Genomic DNA, 19,525 nt, shown 5'->3' with positions numbered 1-19,525 from the left:
CACACATGAGGAGTTATTCAGCGAGGGGAATGCCAGAGGTGTATTCAACTCTGGCAGTAAGCTAGAGAATCTTGTAATAACTGAGAGTAAAGTGGAGGAGAAATTGTTGAAGATAAATAAAAGAAAGGCACCTGGGGTGGATGGGATCTATCCAGTTATATTAAAGGAGGCAGCAAAGGAAGTAAGCAAACCCTTAAGCCATAATTATGAGAGCTTCCTTGGACTCAGGGGAAGTACTCATGGACTGGAGATGTGCAAATGTGACCCCAATTCACAAAGGAGGATCAAAGGGCGACACAAGTAATTATAGACCTGTTAGTTTAACTTCTGTTCCCAGAAAATTAATGGAGGCACTGGTTAAAGAAGCACTGCAGGATCATCTAGACAAGACTTCAGTTATAGCTCAGACACAGCATGGTTTTGTTAAGGGGAAGTCTTGTGTGACCAATTTGATTGGATACTATGATGCAGTCACAAAAGAAGTGGATGCAGGGAATAACTTTGATATTATATACTTGGATCTTACAAAGGCTTTTGATACTGTTGCACATGGAAGACTGCTGCACAAATTGGAGCAGTGTGGCAAATTGCTGCTATGGATAAAGAGGTCGTTGAGAGGGAGAAGACAGAGTTGTAATTAATGGACACTGCTCATCGTGGACTAATGTTATTAGTGGAGTCCCTCAGGGTTCAGTATTGGGTCCATTATTGTTTTCTGTATTTATAAATGATATTGATGATGGTATATCAAGCTTAATGTCCAAGTTTGCAGACAATACGAAGGTTGGCAGGGTTGTCAAGGACACTACTGACACTATGCTGCTTCTTGTTCTTCTTCTTTGGTCCTTAGCTGGCAGCTGGGGGAGGCGGTTGGCCACGCAACCAGTATGCTGCTGTAGGTGCCGCAGGGTTTCGGACTTGCTCTCTGATGTTCTTCCATACCTTACGATCCATGGCTTCAGTCCTGGCCTGGTTAAGGTCGAGACGTCGGCTCTTCAAGTCATCTTCCACTTGCTTGGCCCACGTTTTCCTAGGCGCAGTCCGTTACTGCAACAGGATCTGGAAAGGTTGAGCAGATGGGCTGAGAGGTGGCAAATGAAGTCTAACATTGACAAATGTAAAGTACTACATATGGGAAACAATAACCCCAGAGCAATGTATCAGCTATCAACTCTGTGGTACTACACTGACAGTGGTAGAGAATGAAAAGGACCTGGGGATAATTGTGCAGGCAGATATGAAGTTGTCTGTACAGTGCAGACGGGCTGCAAGAGTAGCTCATGGTGTCTTGTCAATGATATATAGGAATTTTTCTAGCAGGGATAAGGAGGTGATTATTCCCTTGTATAAGGCAATGGTCACGCCACACCTTGAGTACTGTATACAGGTCTGGAGGCCTCATTTCAAGAAGGATGTAGAGCTGTTGGAACGAGTACAGAGAAGGGCAACAAGATTAGTGAATGGAACAAAGGGTTGCTCTTACGAAGAAAGGCTTAAGTTTTGCAAATTACAGTGTCTGGAGACTAGGCACCAGCGAGGTGATCTGATAGAGGTGTATAAAGCCTTGATTGGTTTGAGCATGCTCAATGCTGATGGGATTCTTCCTCTTGCTCAGAATAATCACCTGAGAGGGCATAAATTCAAATTGAGGAAAGACAGATGTAGGATAGACGTGAGGAAATTTGCCTTTAGCCAGCGGGTGGTTGGTTGGTGGAACCGACTTCCATCCCTTGTCTTGAAGTTGATAGTCTAAATAAGTTTAAGGCTCAGCTGGACAGGTATTTCGAACGAACAGAGGGGTGAAGTGGAAGTGGTTATTTTTTATTTATTTATTTTTATTTTTTTTTTTTTTTGGCTGATGCTGCATAAGCTTGCTTTCTTGCATCAAATGCCTCTACTAATGCTAATCACCCCCTACATTCAGGAGAGTTAACATGCCTTATTGTTCAGTGAAAGCATTGGTATCAATCCCTAATTACATAATGAAAATCTAATTTTTCACTTGACATCTTTCTAATTAGTTTTTTCTAATAATTTCTCACAAACTATCAGAAAACAATTTTATGTAAAGATTAGTAGTCATGATAGTTTCATTACTTTTGTTTTTCATGTAACAGTTCAAATAACAATCACGAACAATAAAGGTCTTCAAACTTTATTATAATCTGAACTAATGCAAAATTAGTTCAATTAAAAGAGTTCTATACACATTTTAAGACAATCCTTGATTTTTTTTTTAGAAGTACCCATTTCCTTACATCATTAACAAGTTTGTACAAAGTATGCAAGAGTACAAGGAGTTCTTAGAGAATTTCAAAGTGACAAAATTATGGGGATAACTATTCAGCTTCACAGACTATGACTAGCACTTCTCTGTTTCCCCTTCCTTTCTCTCCATGTTTCTTAAATGTAAGAGAGGAACCACTATTTTTGTACACTTGTCCTCCTGCAAATGATCTGCTTTGTGAGATTATAACTCCACTTTCCTTTTAACTAAAAGTTAATAGCTTTTCCAAAATATGCAGCTAAATTAGCTTCTCTGAATGCTTCTGAAACAGTCTAAAAGGTGGGAGAAAAAAAGTTAGCTTTTTTAATCATTAATTAATATGCTGTAAAATATAAATACACATCAAAAGGAATTATTTACTTTAACACAACAAAGATGGAAGGATTACTGCATCAGTTATGTACATATCCTCCTCTTCCTCCTCCTTCTGTAATATACACAGTATCTAAGAGGACAAAAGACTTATTGTGCTCTGCTATTATTATCAGATGTAAAATTTTTAGTAATTTAAAAAAAAAATTTTTTAAAAGATCAAAAATCCAAAGTTGCTTGAGTAGCATTATAGCCTTTCCCCTTCCCCATAAAATATACTAGCCCTACAAAATCAGCAGCCTCTTAAGTGTAACGGAAGACAAGTGGATTTAGTCAAGCAACCACATATACTTTTTTTTTTTTTTTTTTTTTGTAGTCGTTGGTGCATCGGCTTCTGTGGCCATAATGCACCTCCCAAGGTTTTTGCAGTACTTTGATCCAAGCCCAAGGCGGGATTTGAACACGTGACTTTTGGGTTGCCAGGCAGGCACTTTACCCACATAATACTAAATGGAGTGAACCAATAAACACACCATCATCGTATGTTGACAACATATTAGCTGACTCCCCCACTTCCTCTTCATTTGTTGCCATTTTCCATCATAATCTGAACAACTCCCTCTGTTACATGAAAATGGAGAGACAGATATGGTGAAGACTTAGTATATGTGCCTAAAAAGCAAACTTAGTTTGCTTTTTTTTTTTTTATTTTCAGCTGCACATAGAAATGATGGTTTCGGTACCTATCTATAACTGCTATGTCTTTCCATAGTTTATAAGCTCAACTACACACTTTGGTATCCCTAATACGGTAGAAACTTATCACTGATGGTGCTTAGTTATTCACCAAGGATGGAACAATAATCTCTGAGATAGATATCCAGATAATGGCATTCATTACAAATAAATGACATATTTTTTTTATAAAAGTTTTTTTTTTTAAATCATTTATACTCCCACCTAAAATGCTTAATTTTTCTTAATTTTCCAAGTTTTATTAAAATAGGAACAATTTTTATTAAAAGATTTCCCAATATGTATAAAAATTAAACTTAAATAACATTTAAGAAATATTTATGAAATTTCTAGAATATCTCAGAATATTTCAGAAAGGCACAGACTCCTGAACATTGTAGATGATTCTGGAACGTTTTGCAATGATATAAATTGAGGAGCAAGAGCTGTAACATAAAATCGAACACCAGTCATTCAGAAAGTGTTTGGCATAGTTTTGTGTTTTGTGATAAGCATGGCAAGAAATAAGGAACTGAGAATATGTATAAGAAAGTTATTCCATGAGAAGTACTGGCAAAAAACTAGGTGTTTCATTTAAATGAGTACAAACTACCATTCAACAATTCAAGGAGACTGGCAGTTTAAAGGACAAACCAAGATCAGAATGATCGCACATAACAACGGAAGCTTGATTTGATTGGTACAAAAACTACTGTGGTTATAATACACCAAGAAAACAAATTAAAATTTCAACAAAGATTGAGATTTTGGTAAAATGTTATTTTGTCAAAATGTTATTATTTATTTACATAAATAAATAAAATGCAGTGTAAAATTAAACCATCTATTTTAGCTGTGTGTGCGTATATTCTTAAATGTGTGTGCATTTCTGAGGAGAACACTGTGTATATACATAGTGTTTTCCTCAGAAAATTTTGCCAGCCGGGTGGGAAAGTGTAATACTTCGCAATATTTTTCTGTTATCTATAAATGTGAATTAAGTGACCCAGAGCAAAAATTAATTGCATAATTTAACATTATATGCTCCTGTTGCATAGTATGTTTGAATTATTGATCGAGATCAGTAAGCGGCACCATATTGTACCGTGAGAATCACTTAAATTTTAGCTGGGCAGTCAGTTCAATTCACCGGGTAGTGCACTCATTTGAGAGGTCCTGGGGAGAACACTGATATATATTTACAGTAAAATGTCGACTATCCATGGTAATTCGGGAATGCTAGGGCCCCGGATAATTGAAAAACACAGTGAATCAAAATTATGTTTTTATTTGTTTAAACAACTTCCAAAACACACAAAAACATGAGATATCACATGTATATAATAACAACAGATATTTTATTAATTTTGATAGAAAGTCTGATTTTTGATTGCTTTTTTGTAGCATTATTATTATTTTTTCTTGTGTCCACGAATTTGTAAAATTTCAATATACAGCAAGTCCTTAACTTATGTAATTAATTCGTTCCAGTGATTTCCACGCAAGTCGAATAGTGCTTAAATACGATCTATTTTTAATTGTATATTCGTTCGAAAGGAAATTTCATGCAAATCATTTTCTATTTATGAAAACTTTGTGGAAATAAAAAAACTTTATTCAATATCCTATCGAGTACATACTCATACATAAATATCTAATTTAGCTGAAAATACCCATTCTATGCTCTCAGACTCTGGAGATTTTGATGGCGTCTTGAAGTACTTGTCCAATGATGTCTGCACTGCAGCTCTTTTTTTCTCATCATAAATCAGTTTGTAGCATGCAATTGCATCATGCACAACTCCAATCACTTTTTCAAACCATTCCATGTCTGGATCCTGAGCTTTTAAGCCAGCTAGTCCTTCATCAATCATTTTAAAGCATTTTGCCATTTCCTTAGTATCAAATCGTTTTGATGGTTCAACTTCTTGTACGTCCTCCGAAACCTTGTCTTCATTTTTATGATCATCAAGCTCCATTAAATCTTCATTGCTTAATTCCTTTCTATGACTTTGCAACAATTCAATAAAGTCAATTTCCTCTAAATTTAATTCCAATGTTCTGGTCATTTTCACAAACTCTCTAATTACATCTTCATTTTCTTCACTTCCCGAAGCATCTTGAACAAACGTGGGGGGGGGGGGTTTCTTCAAGAGTGCATTCATGGTTGATACTGTAATTTCACTCCAGGCAGCATTGATGTTTTCAACAACTTTGTAAATGTCTAATTCTTTCCAGAACTGCTTCAATGATCTAGCATTCTGTCCTTCAGTGGCCCTTACTGCCTGTATAAATGTTGTTCGCAGATAATACTTTTTGAATGTCTCTAGACCCTGATATCACAATAATAAACTCGTATACCAACTGTTTAAATTGAATTAAATTTTAATACTGTAAAATAAAATATATTTTTAATAATGTAAAATAAAATACAGTACAAACAATCTATTTACAATAAATATAAAACTTAAATTGGATTAAAATAAATATATAAAACATTTAAAATATATGATAGAATAAAAGTGCGAAAACTAGACTGTAGCTTTCGGAAGCATCTGCTTCCTTTCTCAACAGTAAGTTAAAACTTACACAACACATCCTTAAATAGCAGGCTCATGGCACTTCAACACGTGGTTCGACTGGTGCACGGGTGAAAATCCCTTCATGCGTATTAGAACCAGAAATAGCTCGGGAGTGCGAAAAGCAAAACCGTTCATCCGTATTGAGGACCACAGCCTCAAAGAGGGGTTGCATATGCATACCCCTGTCTCTTTAATAGTATTATTGTCTGATGAACAGATTCGCAAGCTCTCGAGCCACTTGCGGTTCCAGAGCCCGGTCAACGATGACCGCATCCTCTGCGGAGATCTGGTGCTACTTCTCCCAAAAATGTTCAGCCACAGCAAACTTTCCATAATCTGCTGCTTTTATGGCATTCACGTGCTCCCCCAGACAATCCTTAAATCACCGCCTAGTTTTACCCACATAACACTCCCCACAATCCGGGCACTTAATCACGTACTAAAATCATTTGTTATAGGGTCCTTAACCTGGAACACCACTGTGTGCAACCTATGCCCTGGCAGCTGCACACAGCGTGTCTGACATTCACGAAGCATGTTATAGACTCAGTAAGGCCCAGGCGCAGGGGTTCTGGAACCGCAAGTGGCTCAAGAGCTTGCAAATCTGTTCATCAGACAATAATACTATTAACAGAGACAGGGGTATGAATATACATCCCCTCTTTGAGGCTGTGGTCTGTACGGATGAACGGTTTTGTTTCCATGCTCCCAAGCCATTTCCGGTTCTAATACGCATGAAAGGAGTTCCACCCATGCGTCGGTCGAACCATGTGTGGAAGTGCCGTGAGCCTGCTATTTAATTAATTAAATAATTTTAATTAGTAAAATAAAATACAGTACAAACAATCTATTTACAATAAATATAAAACTTAAATTGGATTAAAATAAATATATAAAACATTTAAAATATATGATAGAATAAAAGCGCTAAAACTAGACTGTAGCTTTCGGAAGCATCCGCTTCCTTTCTCAACAGTAAGTTAAAACAGTAAGTTTTAACTTACTGTTGAGAAAGGAAGCGGATGCTTCCGAAAGCTACAGACTAGTTTTAGTGCTTTTATTCTATCATATATTTGAAATGTTTTATATATTTATTGTAAATAGATTGTTTGTACTATATTTTATTTTACAGTATTAAAATTGAATTCAATTTAAATGGTTGGTGTACAAGTTTATTATTGTTATATGAGTTTTCCCAACCCCAGAGGCCTATTTCAGGATATAAAGCTTGATACATGGGTTGAATAAGGGAAGTTGTATTTGCAGGCAAAATTATAACTTTTATGTTTTCGTGATAGTCACACATAGTTGTTGGGTGACCAGGTGCATTATCAACCAACAGTAATATTTTAGCATGGTAGGCTGTTTTCTTGGCAATATTTTTTAACTTCTTGCACAAAATGATGGAGAAACCAGTCCCGAAAAATTTCTTGTGTCACCTGTGCTTTTCAATTGGACTTCCACACAACAAGTAGCAATGCCTTTGAAATAATTCTGAAGGCCCTTGGATTTTTGCTATGGTAAACTATCAGTGGTTTATATTTTGCAACCTCCAGCAGCATTTCCACCAAAAAGAGGGGTTAATCTGTCCCTTGATACCTAAAATTTTTTTCCAATATAAACCAGTCTTGTCTACATTGAAGACCTGTTGTGGTAGTTAATCCTTGTTTTTGATGATTTCTGACGTCTTGGGGAACTTCATAGCTGCTACTATGTCTGCACTAGCAGCCTCACCTGTTACTTTGATGTTGTGCAGTTTATCACAGCCCTTAAATCTTTGAAACCATCTGTAGCTTGCAATGAATGTTCACTAGCAACCTTCTCACCATGTTTACACTTTATTTCTTCAAAAAGACTCAAGGCTTTTTCTTGTATGAGCATAAGACTTATTGGCCTTCATTGTTGTTTCAGGTCTTCTATCCAACTCATCAACAATTTTTCCAATTCTTCTATTAATAAGCCTCTTTCTTTTAGATATGATTGTAGATCGCATTGGCACAGAACTTTTTACATGCTGCATAATTCAAACTTTATTCTTTTATAATGGTTCTAACAGTCGATTCATTCATTTTGTAAAACATGCAATGTCTACAAATTTCTTGCAGTTTTCATGTTGTTTAATGATTTCAACTTTAGTCTCCATAGTTATGATGTGCCTCTTCTTATCACTATGATTACTACTCTCACCATTTTTTCTTTTTGCAGACATATTTATGGTTTATATTTATTTTGTTTACAATAAGTATAAGCTCACAAGATACAACATACACTTAAGTGGTTAAGGTGAAAACAAAGCATTGATGCCACTATCAATTTACATTAGCAGACACTAATGCAATCCAGTATAATTTAAAGTGGTACTTAATGGATGCCGGGGCTAGTTGTAAGTAGAAGTAGCGCAACCACGTATCTACGAATCCACGTAACTCAAGGACTTACTGTAATTTACATCATCTTGACTTTCTATGAATTTAAGTAATGTCTCTGCAGTTGTTAGGGCTTCATTACAACTTACTTCGCAAGCTGGCTGTAGTTCATCATCATCTTCATCAGGTCCTGCCACAGGTTCTTGCACACTTTGGATTAAGTTATCATCAGTCATTTTTTCATAGCCAGGTTCATTTTTGTGTCTATTTAACCACTGATTAACACTTGCCTTGTCTAAGCCTACGCATCCTTTAATATTTTGAACCGAGTTTAAAATATGAGGAACGATTTCTACAGTGTTATTTGAGTCTCACACAGCCAAGTTATTTTCGGCAAATACAAAGTCATCGGGCAATATTTTTTGAACAATTTTATAATTGTTTCTGTTGTAACTTCCACCTATGCAGTATAAATGCTATAGATAGCATCTTTAATTGTTAGTGACTTCCAAAATAAAAGAGGATTCTTTTCTTTCGTGATAAAGTCCATCATCAAGGTCTTTCTATACAATCGTTTTTGACAATACAATCTGAGCAGATTTCCCCCTGAATGCAGCATGTACACTGCAACAATATCGCCATTTTCTGCAGATAGTTTTCCCAATGGAGGATGGGATGGAGCATTATCTAATAACAAAATTGCTTTGTGGGGGAGACCTTTACAAGACAAATTTTTTAAAGTGAGGAACGAATTTATCTGTCCACCACTTTTCAAATATATCCCTAGTCATCCATGCAGATCAGTGATTATAATAATCTGTTGGAATATCGGTTGTGTCCTTCAAACTTCTAGATTTTTATTTTCCCATTATGGTTACTTTTAATTTGTCATCCCCTGAAGTGTTTGTGCAGCATAAAATTGTTATCCTGTCTTTGCTAATTTTATATCCTGGTGCATTTCTTTCTTCTACAGATACCAATGTGCGACTGGGCATTGCTCACCAATAAAGTCTTGTCTCATCTGCGTTGTAAATTTGTGATGGAACATGACCCTTTTCTTTAATAATTGTAGTTAATTCATAACAGAATAAAGTTGCTTCCACATTATCTGCACTGAGCTTTTCACCCTGTATCTCTAACTCTCTTATACCATGCCTATCTTTAAATCATTTCAACCAACCAGATGAAAATGTAGGTGTTCCAGGCATTTCTAATTTGTCAAAAAAATATATTGCCTTACTTAAAATCATTGGTCCAGATAGTGAAGTTCCCTTCAGCTCTTTGTTGTAAAAACCACTTTATCATTACACTTTCAAGTTGTTCATTTGTAGCACCTTTGAGCGATTTTCTTTGTGAAGTGCAATCAAACGTGTCACATTTAGAAACAAATTTATCTATATTGGGCTGGTTTTTAATGATGTCCCGTGCAGTTTGTTGGGCAATTCCAAATTCGTTTGCAAGCTTTGAAACACTTTCACCTTTTTCACATCTTTTAATAATTTTCAGTTTCTTTTCCACTGTTAAAACAATTCATTTTCATTTACCTGACATTTTTAGGGATTGAAATGCGAGATAAATATTACAGATATTATAAATAGAACACAGGAACAAGCTTTCATGATGTTTAGTAAACAAATGTGAATAGGTCACATTTGGCATTAGAAATGCAGCAGGTGTTTCAAGACACTTGACTTCGCATCTGTGGGTGTAAAAGCATCTGTGGGTGTAAAAACATCTGAAGTGATTTACCAGGTGGCAAAACGAAAGGCACGACAATGATTTCCTGTAAGTACTTTATGAATCCACTTGCGCAGATAAATAACATTCTTTAAATGTTTGTTAAAAATAAAACTACATATGTACAGAGGACCATGGTTAATCTGACCCTACAGATAATTGAGACATTTTACTGTATATGTGCATATATATATATATATATATATATTTTTTTTTTTTTTGGGCCTATTATAATGAATCTACAACTAATTACATGTCAGTAAGAGGGCGCTGACATCCACTATTATCTTTATATATAAATTAACACGTGCACTACAACGTGGTTTTTTCTTGTTTCATCATCGAGATAGGTCTACTATTTATGCACCAAGTACCACGATGTAAGTAAGTGATTAGGAACTAGCCTTTCCTGTCTTCCTTCGCTTCCTTTATTTTATCTAATTTATATTTTATCCAAATTTGCCATGTTATGTTATGCTATTGAAATACCAGGATCTCTTACTATAAGGGACGGGTAGTTACGCGCCCGGTATAATCCGACGTACAATTGCAATATTGCTTCTCCTCTACTTTTAACTATGTGCTGTCTTTTTCTATTCTTCTTACCTCATGAACTATTAGAGCAATTCGAGGGGGATTGAGGTACTATCCCTATTCTTAAACCCCTTTTTCCGTTCTCCTTTTTTAGCTTTAGCTACTGTACCACCCATTAATAAGATGCTACTGGTTCTCAATTGCCTCTACTTTTCGTTGTGTTTTAGCTATCGGTCGGGCTAAAGTCATCTAGCCTGTTAACTACCACAAATTTCCACCTATTGTTAACTACCACAAAATTCTTTTTGTTTAACTTTAACTTAAACCTTCCACCCCAATGATATCTTTTATCACCATTCGGCAACGTTTAACAGGCAGATGATATCAGAAACTGATAGCTCAGTTAATTATAGGAGGACACATTGAAAGGGTTAGCCCTTGAAAAAGTCCCTTTCATTGTGTTACTATCTCCTATAATTAACATACCATACTTATCTATGTTATCTTCTACCTTTATGATTTATCTATTATATTATATTATTTTCTCTACTTTATTCTATTTATATGTATCCTTTCCAGGTTTGAACTAAGGACCAGTAATGGCTAGTATAGCGTTCTGTTGCCACTAACTTATCTATTACTTGCTTTTAACATATTAAGACTGATGTAATGTTTTATCATGTTATTTTTGATGGCATTAATCAGCTCTTCTCCTTTTAGTATTTCCAGTATTTCTCTCGCTCCTAGATTCTATTGTTTAGTTATTTATAAATTCTGTTCACGTATTCTATTTGCTCGCTATATATATATATATATATATATATATATATATATATATATATATAATAACTTGTAAAGTTTAAAAACTGCTCACGCACGGTCATTGTTGGATAAAATTTGACAGAGTGTATAAGGCTGAGTCAGATGGTTAAAATAGGTAAAATGAGCTTTTTTTTTTGTTTGGTACAGTCAGATGAAATATGTTTTATGGATAAAACAGTATCACATTGCTTGCACACAGGAGGGTCATCAGCTCTCAGCTGAAAGGAGTGTATTAGATGACTGTGTCCTATGTGTGCCAAGCGAGAACAACTTCCTCTTTATGATCCCTGTACAGACTAGACTGCCACAAACGGATCACAGGCTTAATCTGATAAAATTTGTTTGTAACCTGCCGATGCCACAAATCTTGCCACTGAGAATGTAACTTATTATGGATTATTTGCCTGTTGTCTGTATAAGGGGACTGACAAGTCAAGATTATTCATGGGCTGCCGATTTGGGTGCAGTATCAGCCAAATCATTTCCTCTAATCCCAATGTGGCTGGGGATCCAGCAAAAGCGGATGTCGAATCTGCTTTCATGGAGAGTGTATATCATCTGCCGAATCCAGGGCAGGTTGGATTAGTAGAGTATCTCATCACTGATAAAGCCTGTAATTCACTCAGTGAATTGGTGCATATAATAAACCATTTCTACTGGAGAATTCTTATGTGATCCAAAGCTAGCTCTGTGCATGCAGCTTTGCAGTGTACATGCTGTATTCAGGGGGAAATCTGCTCAGATATAGTGTTATCAAAAACAGCAGCAGCAGATCCCACACAATTCCAACTTTGAGCCATCTGTGTAAACTGGTAAGAAGTCAGAATGCTCAGCACAGTGTTGTGAACAGAGCTGAAGGGAGATGGAAGACAGGGTATTAGACTTCATAGCAGTCTTAAGTGAGAGGTTACATGCTGGTATTTGAGCATGGGAGGGTGGAAGGGGCTGCTTTGGTGATTAAGCAGCCATGTCTGCCATGATGTTGAGCTCTCTGAGTAGCTCTTGGACACAAATACTGAATGCACAGTTGGCAGTCTGACATTTGTTAAAGATTTTCCTCAAAGGCATACAAAACAGACAACTGTTTTTGTTGAAGTGATAAGGATTGTTCATGTTTCAACATACAGACTTTGGACAAGTGATGTTTTGAATGCACCAGTAGCAACAGGGATGCCCGATGGTGAATGGGATCAAGCCATTGAACTATTTCCAGCAGACACATATTTGAGACCCACACACTGTGATTCCAAACTTTGAGGTGGGAGTATACATAGAGAAATGTCACTTCGGCCTTACTTGTTCATGCAAGGTAGGATCAAAAAGTTCCAGGGCTGAATTTTTATTTAAACAAATACAAGTTCATCAAGACAAGACAACAGTTTTGAATGCCTGTATTTTGTGATGTATTGCTCTGACTTGGCAACTTTGGTGTCATTAAACACATAACATGGAGTTTAGTATTCAAGCCAAAACATATTCAATATGTGATCCCTACACATCCATCATTTGTAGGCAATTTTTTTTTGTTGAAATTTACCATAACTGCAGTTAGTTTCTTCAGCGATTCCATTTAAAGCAGCTGTAATATCACCTTTGAATTATTCAGTGGTATGTAGATTACTTATTTGGCATTGTCCTTCAAGAATTCCCACAAGCACTTAAACATTATAATAACATAAAAGCCTCAGTACAATAAAAAAAATTATACAGTTGTAATTAGGTTTATTTCCAAATTAGTGAAATAATTCATTATATTCTATACCTAAAGATATAGCTAAGATATTATTTGACATTTGTTTGGATTAGATAACTTAATTTATTGATTATTTTTAATTTAGAAAATCTTTTGATTAAAAGTGTACTTACAGGGTGAGCATGGCAAACTCGTGCCACATCTTCACAAGATGCACCATATTCCATTGCTAAGGCTGCTTCATTAATTAGCTCACCAGCAGTCTAAATAAATAAAATATTTCAGAGAAATTTACTAAAAATAAAAAATCCCTCTAAATGCTTGATCACAGGAGGGCTTATTAATGCTGTTCAAAGTTAAGTCATTAAAGAACTACATCTATGTCTCATCACTGCTATTCTGAAATTAAGTTGTTTTTGTTTCTATTGATACAAAGCTGACTGAATACCAGTTTCCATTTGGAGCCAAAAATGTGTTTTAATTTTATTTATTTTTGATATTTTGAACCCAATATTCTCAGTGTAACAACTCACAATGCTCTCAGAGGTTATCAAAATGACTCTCAAACTAGCATATCTCATACATGATTTCATGCAAATGCCAGCAGTTTAATTGATATGCTGTAAGATAATCCCTTAACCCTTCGTTGGACTCAGATACATACTAGGTTTTATATTGAAAAATTAAAGATTGTTTAAAAATCACTCTAGTTTATTCATAAATAATATATACAAGAGACTCAAGTGTTTATTAATAAATTTTTAATGCAACAAATTTTTTATAAATATTTTTATATAAAAAATTATTTTTCATCTTGTTCATTGAATGTTGCTTTTTTAGAGCATGATGCACAAATCATTTGTGTGCTCTAAGCAGAGGTATTGTTTACAATTTGTACAATAATACCTTATCAGTCTGGTCCTCTTTGCTGCTTGCCAGCAATTAGTGCCGCTTGTGACTGCTCTCCCGTTCTGCACTTGTAGAGGGCTCAGTACTCTGTTGCCTTAGTTGAAGGGAAGTTCGAGGGACCTGGCTCCTCCAATGAAGATCCTCAGCCACTAATTCCGCAGAAAGTTGCTTGAGAAAGAATCTGCGGCTCTTTACTTCTTTTTCATTTCCCATGTAGATCACTCATGCATTGATTCCACTAATGTTTAGCATGCTGTAGAATATCACCATCGGCCAACGATGACAAGCTTGCACTACATTGTAAGCTGCACACATCTGATCCATGGCATCTACTCCAGACTTGATTGCATTATAAAACATTACAATTTCTGGTTTCAGCTGATCGCCTGTTTCACAATCAACAGCATCATCAAAATGCAAGGAGGAAATCAAGATGACATTCTTTGATTTCTTCAGTACATAGGAAACAATTGTTGCTTCTTCCCTGAAGTCAAACAAACTCGATTTTTCAGGTCAGCTCTTGGCTGACACAAATTCGACTGGGAGTTTTTTTTTTTTTTTTTTTTCCCAACATAAGAGTTTCCTTTTTGAGTTCCAAAACTAAATTGACATCTGTAAACCAATTATCTGCCGTAATGTTCCGTCTTGTCCCATGGATAGGTTCTGCCAGTCTTTTGACAACATCAGCTGGTTTATTGCTGATTTGGTACGGACCTTTGGGTTGCTTCCCTGCATATATTTCAAGATTATAGGACTAAGGAATATACAATACTAAGGAATATATTTTGAGTCGATATTTGTTGGGCTTTGAAGGTATATACTGTTTGAAACCGCATTTTCCTCTGAAGGCCTCTAATTTCTCATCAACAGTTAGATTCTAAAAAACTGCAAGATGAATCTAATCACATCTTGCAGTTTTTTACAAATTCAGTGAAAATCTCTCTTATGAGGATGAGGCAATCATGTTTTCTTCTCTCACCCCTGGTTCTTCGATCATTAAATCTTATATACTTGATGAGGAACTTGAAGCATCTGGTTCATTACTAAGTGAAATTTTTCAACACCATTTTCGTTAGTTCCCCATAACTCTTCCATTCTCTGCTTTTTACTCTAAAGTGCTCCAGCTAAATAAGGAAGGTCAATGAAAGCTTTTAACTCAATTTTTTCTGTAAATTTGGCATCTATTTCCCGGCTGTAGTTTGACTGAACAGTTTGAATATACTGATTTGTGTATTCAACAATTTTATCTAAAATTTTGTCAGTAATAAAGCAGTTCCATGCTTCAGAGGGTATGCTGGCGAAATGCCAGCTGACTAATAACTCCAAGCAATTTTGTTAGAACATTTTGAGATCTGCACCGAATTTTTGTTGATCTGTTGACTTTCCTCCACTTTGTCGATTTATCTTTTCCTATGAAAAAACTGTCAGTGTCGTCCTCTTCGTTGCAACTTTCTTCCTTTGATGTAGTATCTTGTGCACTCTCCAAGTTGTCTTCTCTTGTTTCAACATAACCTTCATCGGATTCTGTCCTGTCATCAATGCTTTCATCACTTAGTTCCTCAGAAAACAGCATGGCACGAATAATCATTTGCATTACTTGGGTATAAGCAATCTATCCCAGCCATCAAAAGCAATGCAGCACCACTTATGCGGATGGATGTTATTTCACAGATACAAACAGTAGACTGAATTGAAACCAAAAGGCTTGGGAAAATGAAACCAATACCAATGGCTTCCAAGAAGCAATGTAGGAAGCTACCGAGAAGCACATGTGCGCAGCAACATCTTGTTCCTAGAAATAAAGAAAGATATAATGTATGTATCTGAGAGATACATAGCAAACGATGAAAGGTTAATATTTATTTGTAATGCACTTAAAATTATTATAAGACAACTAATAAACTGGGATGACTACAGCTGAGCTTACTAGTTGTCTTATAATATTTTATATCACAATAAACGTTGTTTTCTGAAATTTGTACTTGTCTTTCAGGAAAATTTTAATCAATCACATATGTGATTATATCATTCTTTTAATCAAGCAGTAAGGTATATTGCTTGATTAAAAGAATGGTAAGTGATGCTCCATACTAGTAACAATGATGCCCTTATCTTTATTGACAATCATAGGATTAGCTGGCTTATGAAAAATTCTTATAAAAATTCATGATAAAGTGAATCCCATTGCAAGAAAAAGAAAATTATGCAGAATACAGGAACTATATCAATATCATTCTTTTCACAAGCCTCATTATATCAAAATTTGTCATTTGAAGTGGCCTGTAGAGGAGGTATCAAAGTAGATCTTCAAAATAAACTGACCTTAGGGGCAAGTTAATTCTACTGAATTTTGATAGTGATGGCAATGTGTCTAATTATAAGCTTATATCACTACAATTGACTAATGTTTGATACAATGAGCAACTCAAGCAACAAAACAGGCAAAACTCCCCCCCTCTCCAGACCTTACAGAATTTCCTCCCTTAGAAACACAAAGTGATACAGATATAATCCATTCTGCTCCAAGAGAACAAAGTGACAAGGATGATAATGACTCAGTTTCTTGAGGTAACTTAACAGAACTGGATGATTTATTCTATTTTGGCTTTACAATTAAAAAATGTTTCAACCTTCTGCCCTTAGCCAGGAGATAGCTGTAGGGATACCTGCCTCTACCAAACTAGATAACTTGTTGAATAAAGATGAACCTCGGGATGTTTCCTCTATGTATGAGGCAATTACAACTTTAACACTTTAAGTAGCAAAGTTCCTTACATGTGAGACAAACAAGTCATGAAAGCAGCTGTAAACGTTATTCTTGACATGTGGTCAAATCTCGAATCAATCGCTACAGCTTTACTCATCGACAATGAGTGAATTAGAGCAAGTAATGCCAAACTGTAGCACGCACCGAATTATTGGAAAAAGTTATCAGTTCTTTCACTGACAAAACAATGACAACTTCTAATGCAAGTATAGATGATGATAATAATAGGGCTGAAAATAATACTACTTCCTATGCAAAGGTTGTGCAGCAAGCTTCTACCCAGTCAAGTGCTCAAGATTCACATAAATCTTTTTCCCTGACACAGAGAGAAGAATCTACTGAAAAAGAAGCCAACTTAAAACCAAATAGTAATTTTGATAGCAAATAAGGAGGCTGATATAAAGTCTAGCCATGAAGTCAGAAATATAGTCACCGATACGCTGAAAACAGATTTCAAAACAATGAAAATTAAATCTGTTAGACTTGCCAGAAATAAGGGAGCTATACTGAAAACTCCCAAGAACTTAGTAATTTAGAATCTTCAGAATCTTTTGCCAGTGCTGGCATTACACTAAGTGTGCCTAAATGCATAGATCCTTCAGTACTTATTTTTGGCACCCCAAAACATTCTACTAAAGAGAGATTTTAGAAGCCTTTTAGAGATTTAATAAAAATCTAATTGATTTTGGCTTCTCTTTTGAGGAAATCAACCAAGAGACAGTTTTCAAATTTAACATTAAGACCTGGTCTGCTAATTCTGTTAACTGGGTGGTCAGTTTTTCACCTAAAATCTACAAATACAATGTCCGCACAAAGATCTACCTGCACAGTGCATAAATTGTAAAAGACAGAAGAAAGAATACTAGCATTCTGTCTGAGATGTGAATTGCTATGAATATAAAAAAAGCCCTGGAACAAGTACTTTGAACAAGTACTTAGTCGAGGTTGTCACAGACATTCTCTCAGATATGCAGACAAGCTGTACTTGCTAGCTGGGAGTCTAAAACGCTGATGGAACTGATATTCAGGTGACACTCAATTCAAGTGGACCCAATTTCAGCAAAGTCCGAACAGTCTGTGACAGCCAAATCCTCTGCTTGCACCTTCACGATGATGGGACTGTTAGTAATCTTGGGTATAACTTCCATGCACAAGTACACGGTGGGTGACCACCCAGGTGTGAACCAACGTAAGCAGGGGTCGAGGTGTGGTGCCCACGCCACATGGAGGAAAGCCGCCCTTCTATGTTACCCGACAGTACTAGGTGGTAGATGACTCTCATCAACCAGTGCAATACCACCACTTTGCTTATTGGAGGCTTGAGTGGTGGAACCCATGTTTAGTCTCTTGAGCTAAGACCCGGTCAACCTTTCCCTATCTTTTCCATCATGCAGTATGATTGATGACTTTTGAGGTTATGATGAACATCATGGCGAGATCCAATATTCCTTACATTTCGAAGGTATAGTTCTAAAACGGTGTTCGCAGGCCGGCCGCTAGTCAGTACATCGGACTGAACCTATTGGTAACTCTCTAGGAGGTTTCCGGATCAGCTAGTGTATAATCTTGCTACCTCTACTCTACTCTACTAGATAGTGACTAGAGGGAGTCCGAGTAGTGTGTATGTGGGGGGGGGACATTGTCGAGGTCACATTATGTTAAGGATCTGGGTATATTCTTACCATGTGCACTTCATATCCAAAAATTTCATTACTTCATACATCATGTCCAACCCACTTTTTCTTACTCTTGAATACACCATGAATTGTCAAACTAATAGAGCAAGCTTATTTGAAAAAATATCTAAACCTCTCAAGCACTTCTTAATTCATTTCACAAATATACGTGGTCTCAATTCTAATCTCAACGAAGTCCATTTCCACCTGCAGTCTGCCAAACCCCATGTACTTTTTCTGACAGAATCTCAGTTATCGGTTGATTCAACTACTGCTCATCTCAGATGCCCAAATTATTCGCTGTATGACTTCTTTCACCTCAAAGGAGGTACTTGTGCATATGTCCATTCTGATATTCCCTGTCAGAGACTTGGCAATTTGGAATGTCCTCTCTTTGATCTTCTCTGGCTTAAAATCTCTCTACCTCACTGTGTCAAATTCATCTGTTGTCTCTACCGTTCTCCCAACTCCACTAATCACTTGGAGCTCTTTGACTTCCTCTCTTCGCAACTTGACTTTCCCCAGTCCACCTTTCCTAACAGTGAGGTAATTTTCCTGGGTGATTTTAATGTTCACAACTCCAGCTGGCTTCCATTTTCTAGTCACACCGACCCAGCAGGTCGAGATGCTGAGGCTTTTGAAATTACTAATGATCTAGCACAGATTGTTCATTTACCTACAAGAATACCGGACAATCCTAATCATACAGCCAACACGCTTGATCTTTTTCTCACAAACAACCCTGCTAAGTACACGGTCGAAGTGAGAGGTCCTTTAGGCACTTCAGATCACAACTTGGTGATTGTCTCTTCTGCAATGGAGCCTTTATCTCATGGCTATTTCCAACCTTGAGTTGTTTGGTATTACAAGAATGCAAAATGAGATGACCTGCGAGATTTCTTTTCTTCTTTTCCCTTGGTCGGATTACTGTTTCAAAACTTCTGATATCAAAGTTTGCTCAGATCGTGTCAGTGAAATTATTCTTGCATGAATGGAATCCTTTATCCCACACTCCACCTTAAAATTTCGTCCTTTATCTAAACCTTGGTTTTCCAATAAATGTGCTAAGGCTATTCAAGAGAAGAATCTTGTATATCGTAATTGG

General features: G+C 36.3%; 1 protein-coding gene across 1 annotated transcript in view; it reads right to left on the bottom strand.

The window, feature by feature from the left end:
* Positions 1-2,139: 2,139 nt before the first annotated feature.
* LOC150080682 (dihydrolipoyl dehydrogenase, mitochondrial) overlaps positions 2,140-19,525 on the bottom strand; it is a 222,593-nt gene continuing 205,207 nt past the window's right edge. The window contains exons 13-14 of the mRNA XM_090381792.1: positions 13,242-13,331; positions 2,140-2,559 (exon numbers count right to left, since the gene is read on the bottom strand). Of these exons, the coding sequence (XP_090237918.1) occupies positions 2,494-2,559; positions 13,242-13,331 (156 nt within the window). The 3' untranslated portion in view covers positions 2,140-2,493. The remainder of the gene's footprint in view (positions 2,560-13,241; positions 13,332-19,525) is intronic.

This window comes from Mastigoproctus giganteus, chromosome 9 (genome assembly GCF_048544385.1).
Source record: "Mastigoproctus giganteus isolate SK-2022 chromosome 9, ASM4854438v1, whole genome shotgun sequence".
Lineage (NCBI taxonomy): Eukaryota > Metazoa > Arthropoda > Arachnida > Uropygi > Thelyphonidae > Mastigoproctus > Mastigoproctus giganteus.
The sequence above is the reverse complement of the archived record's forward strand: the minus strand, read 5'-3'. Positions and strand labels throughout refer to the sequence as shown.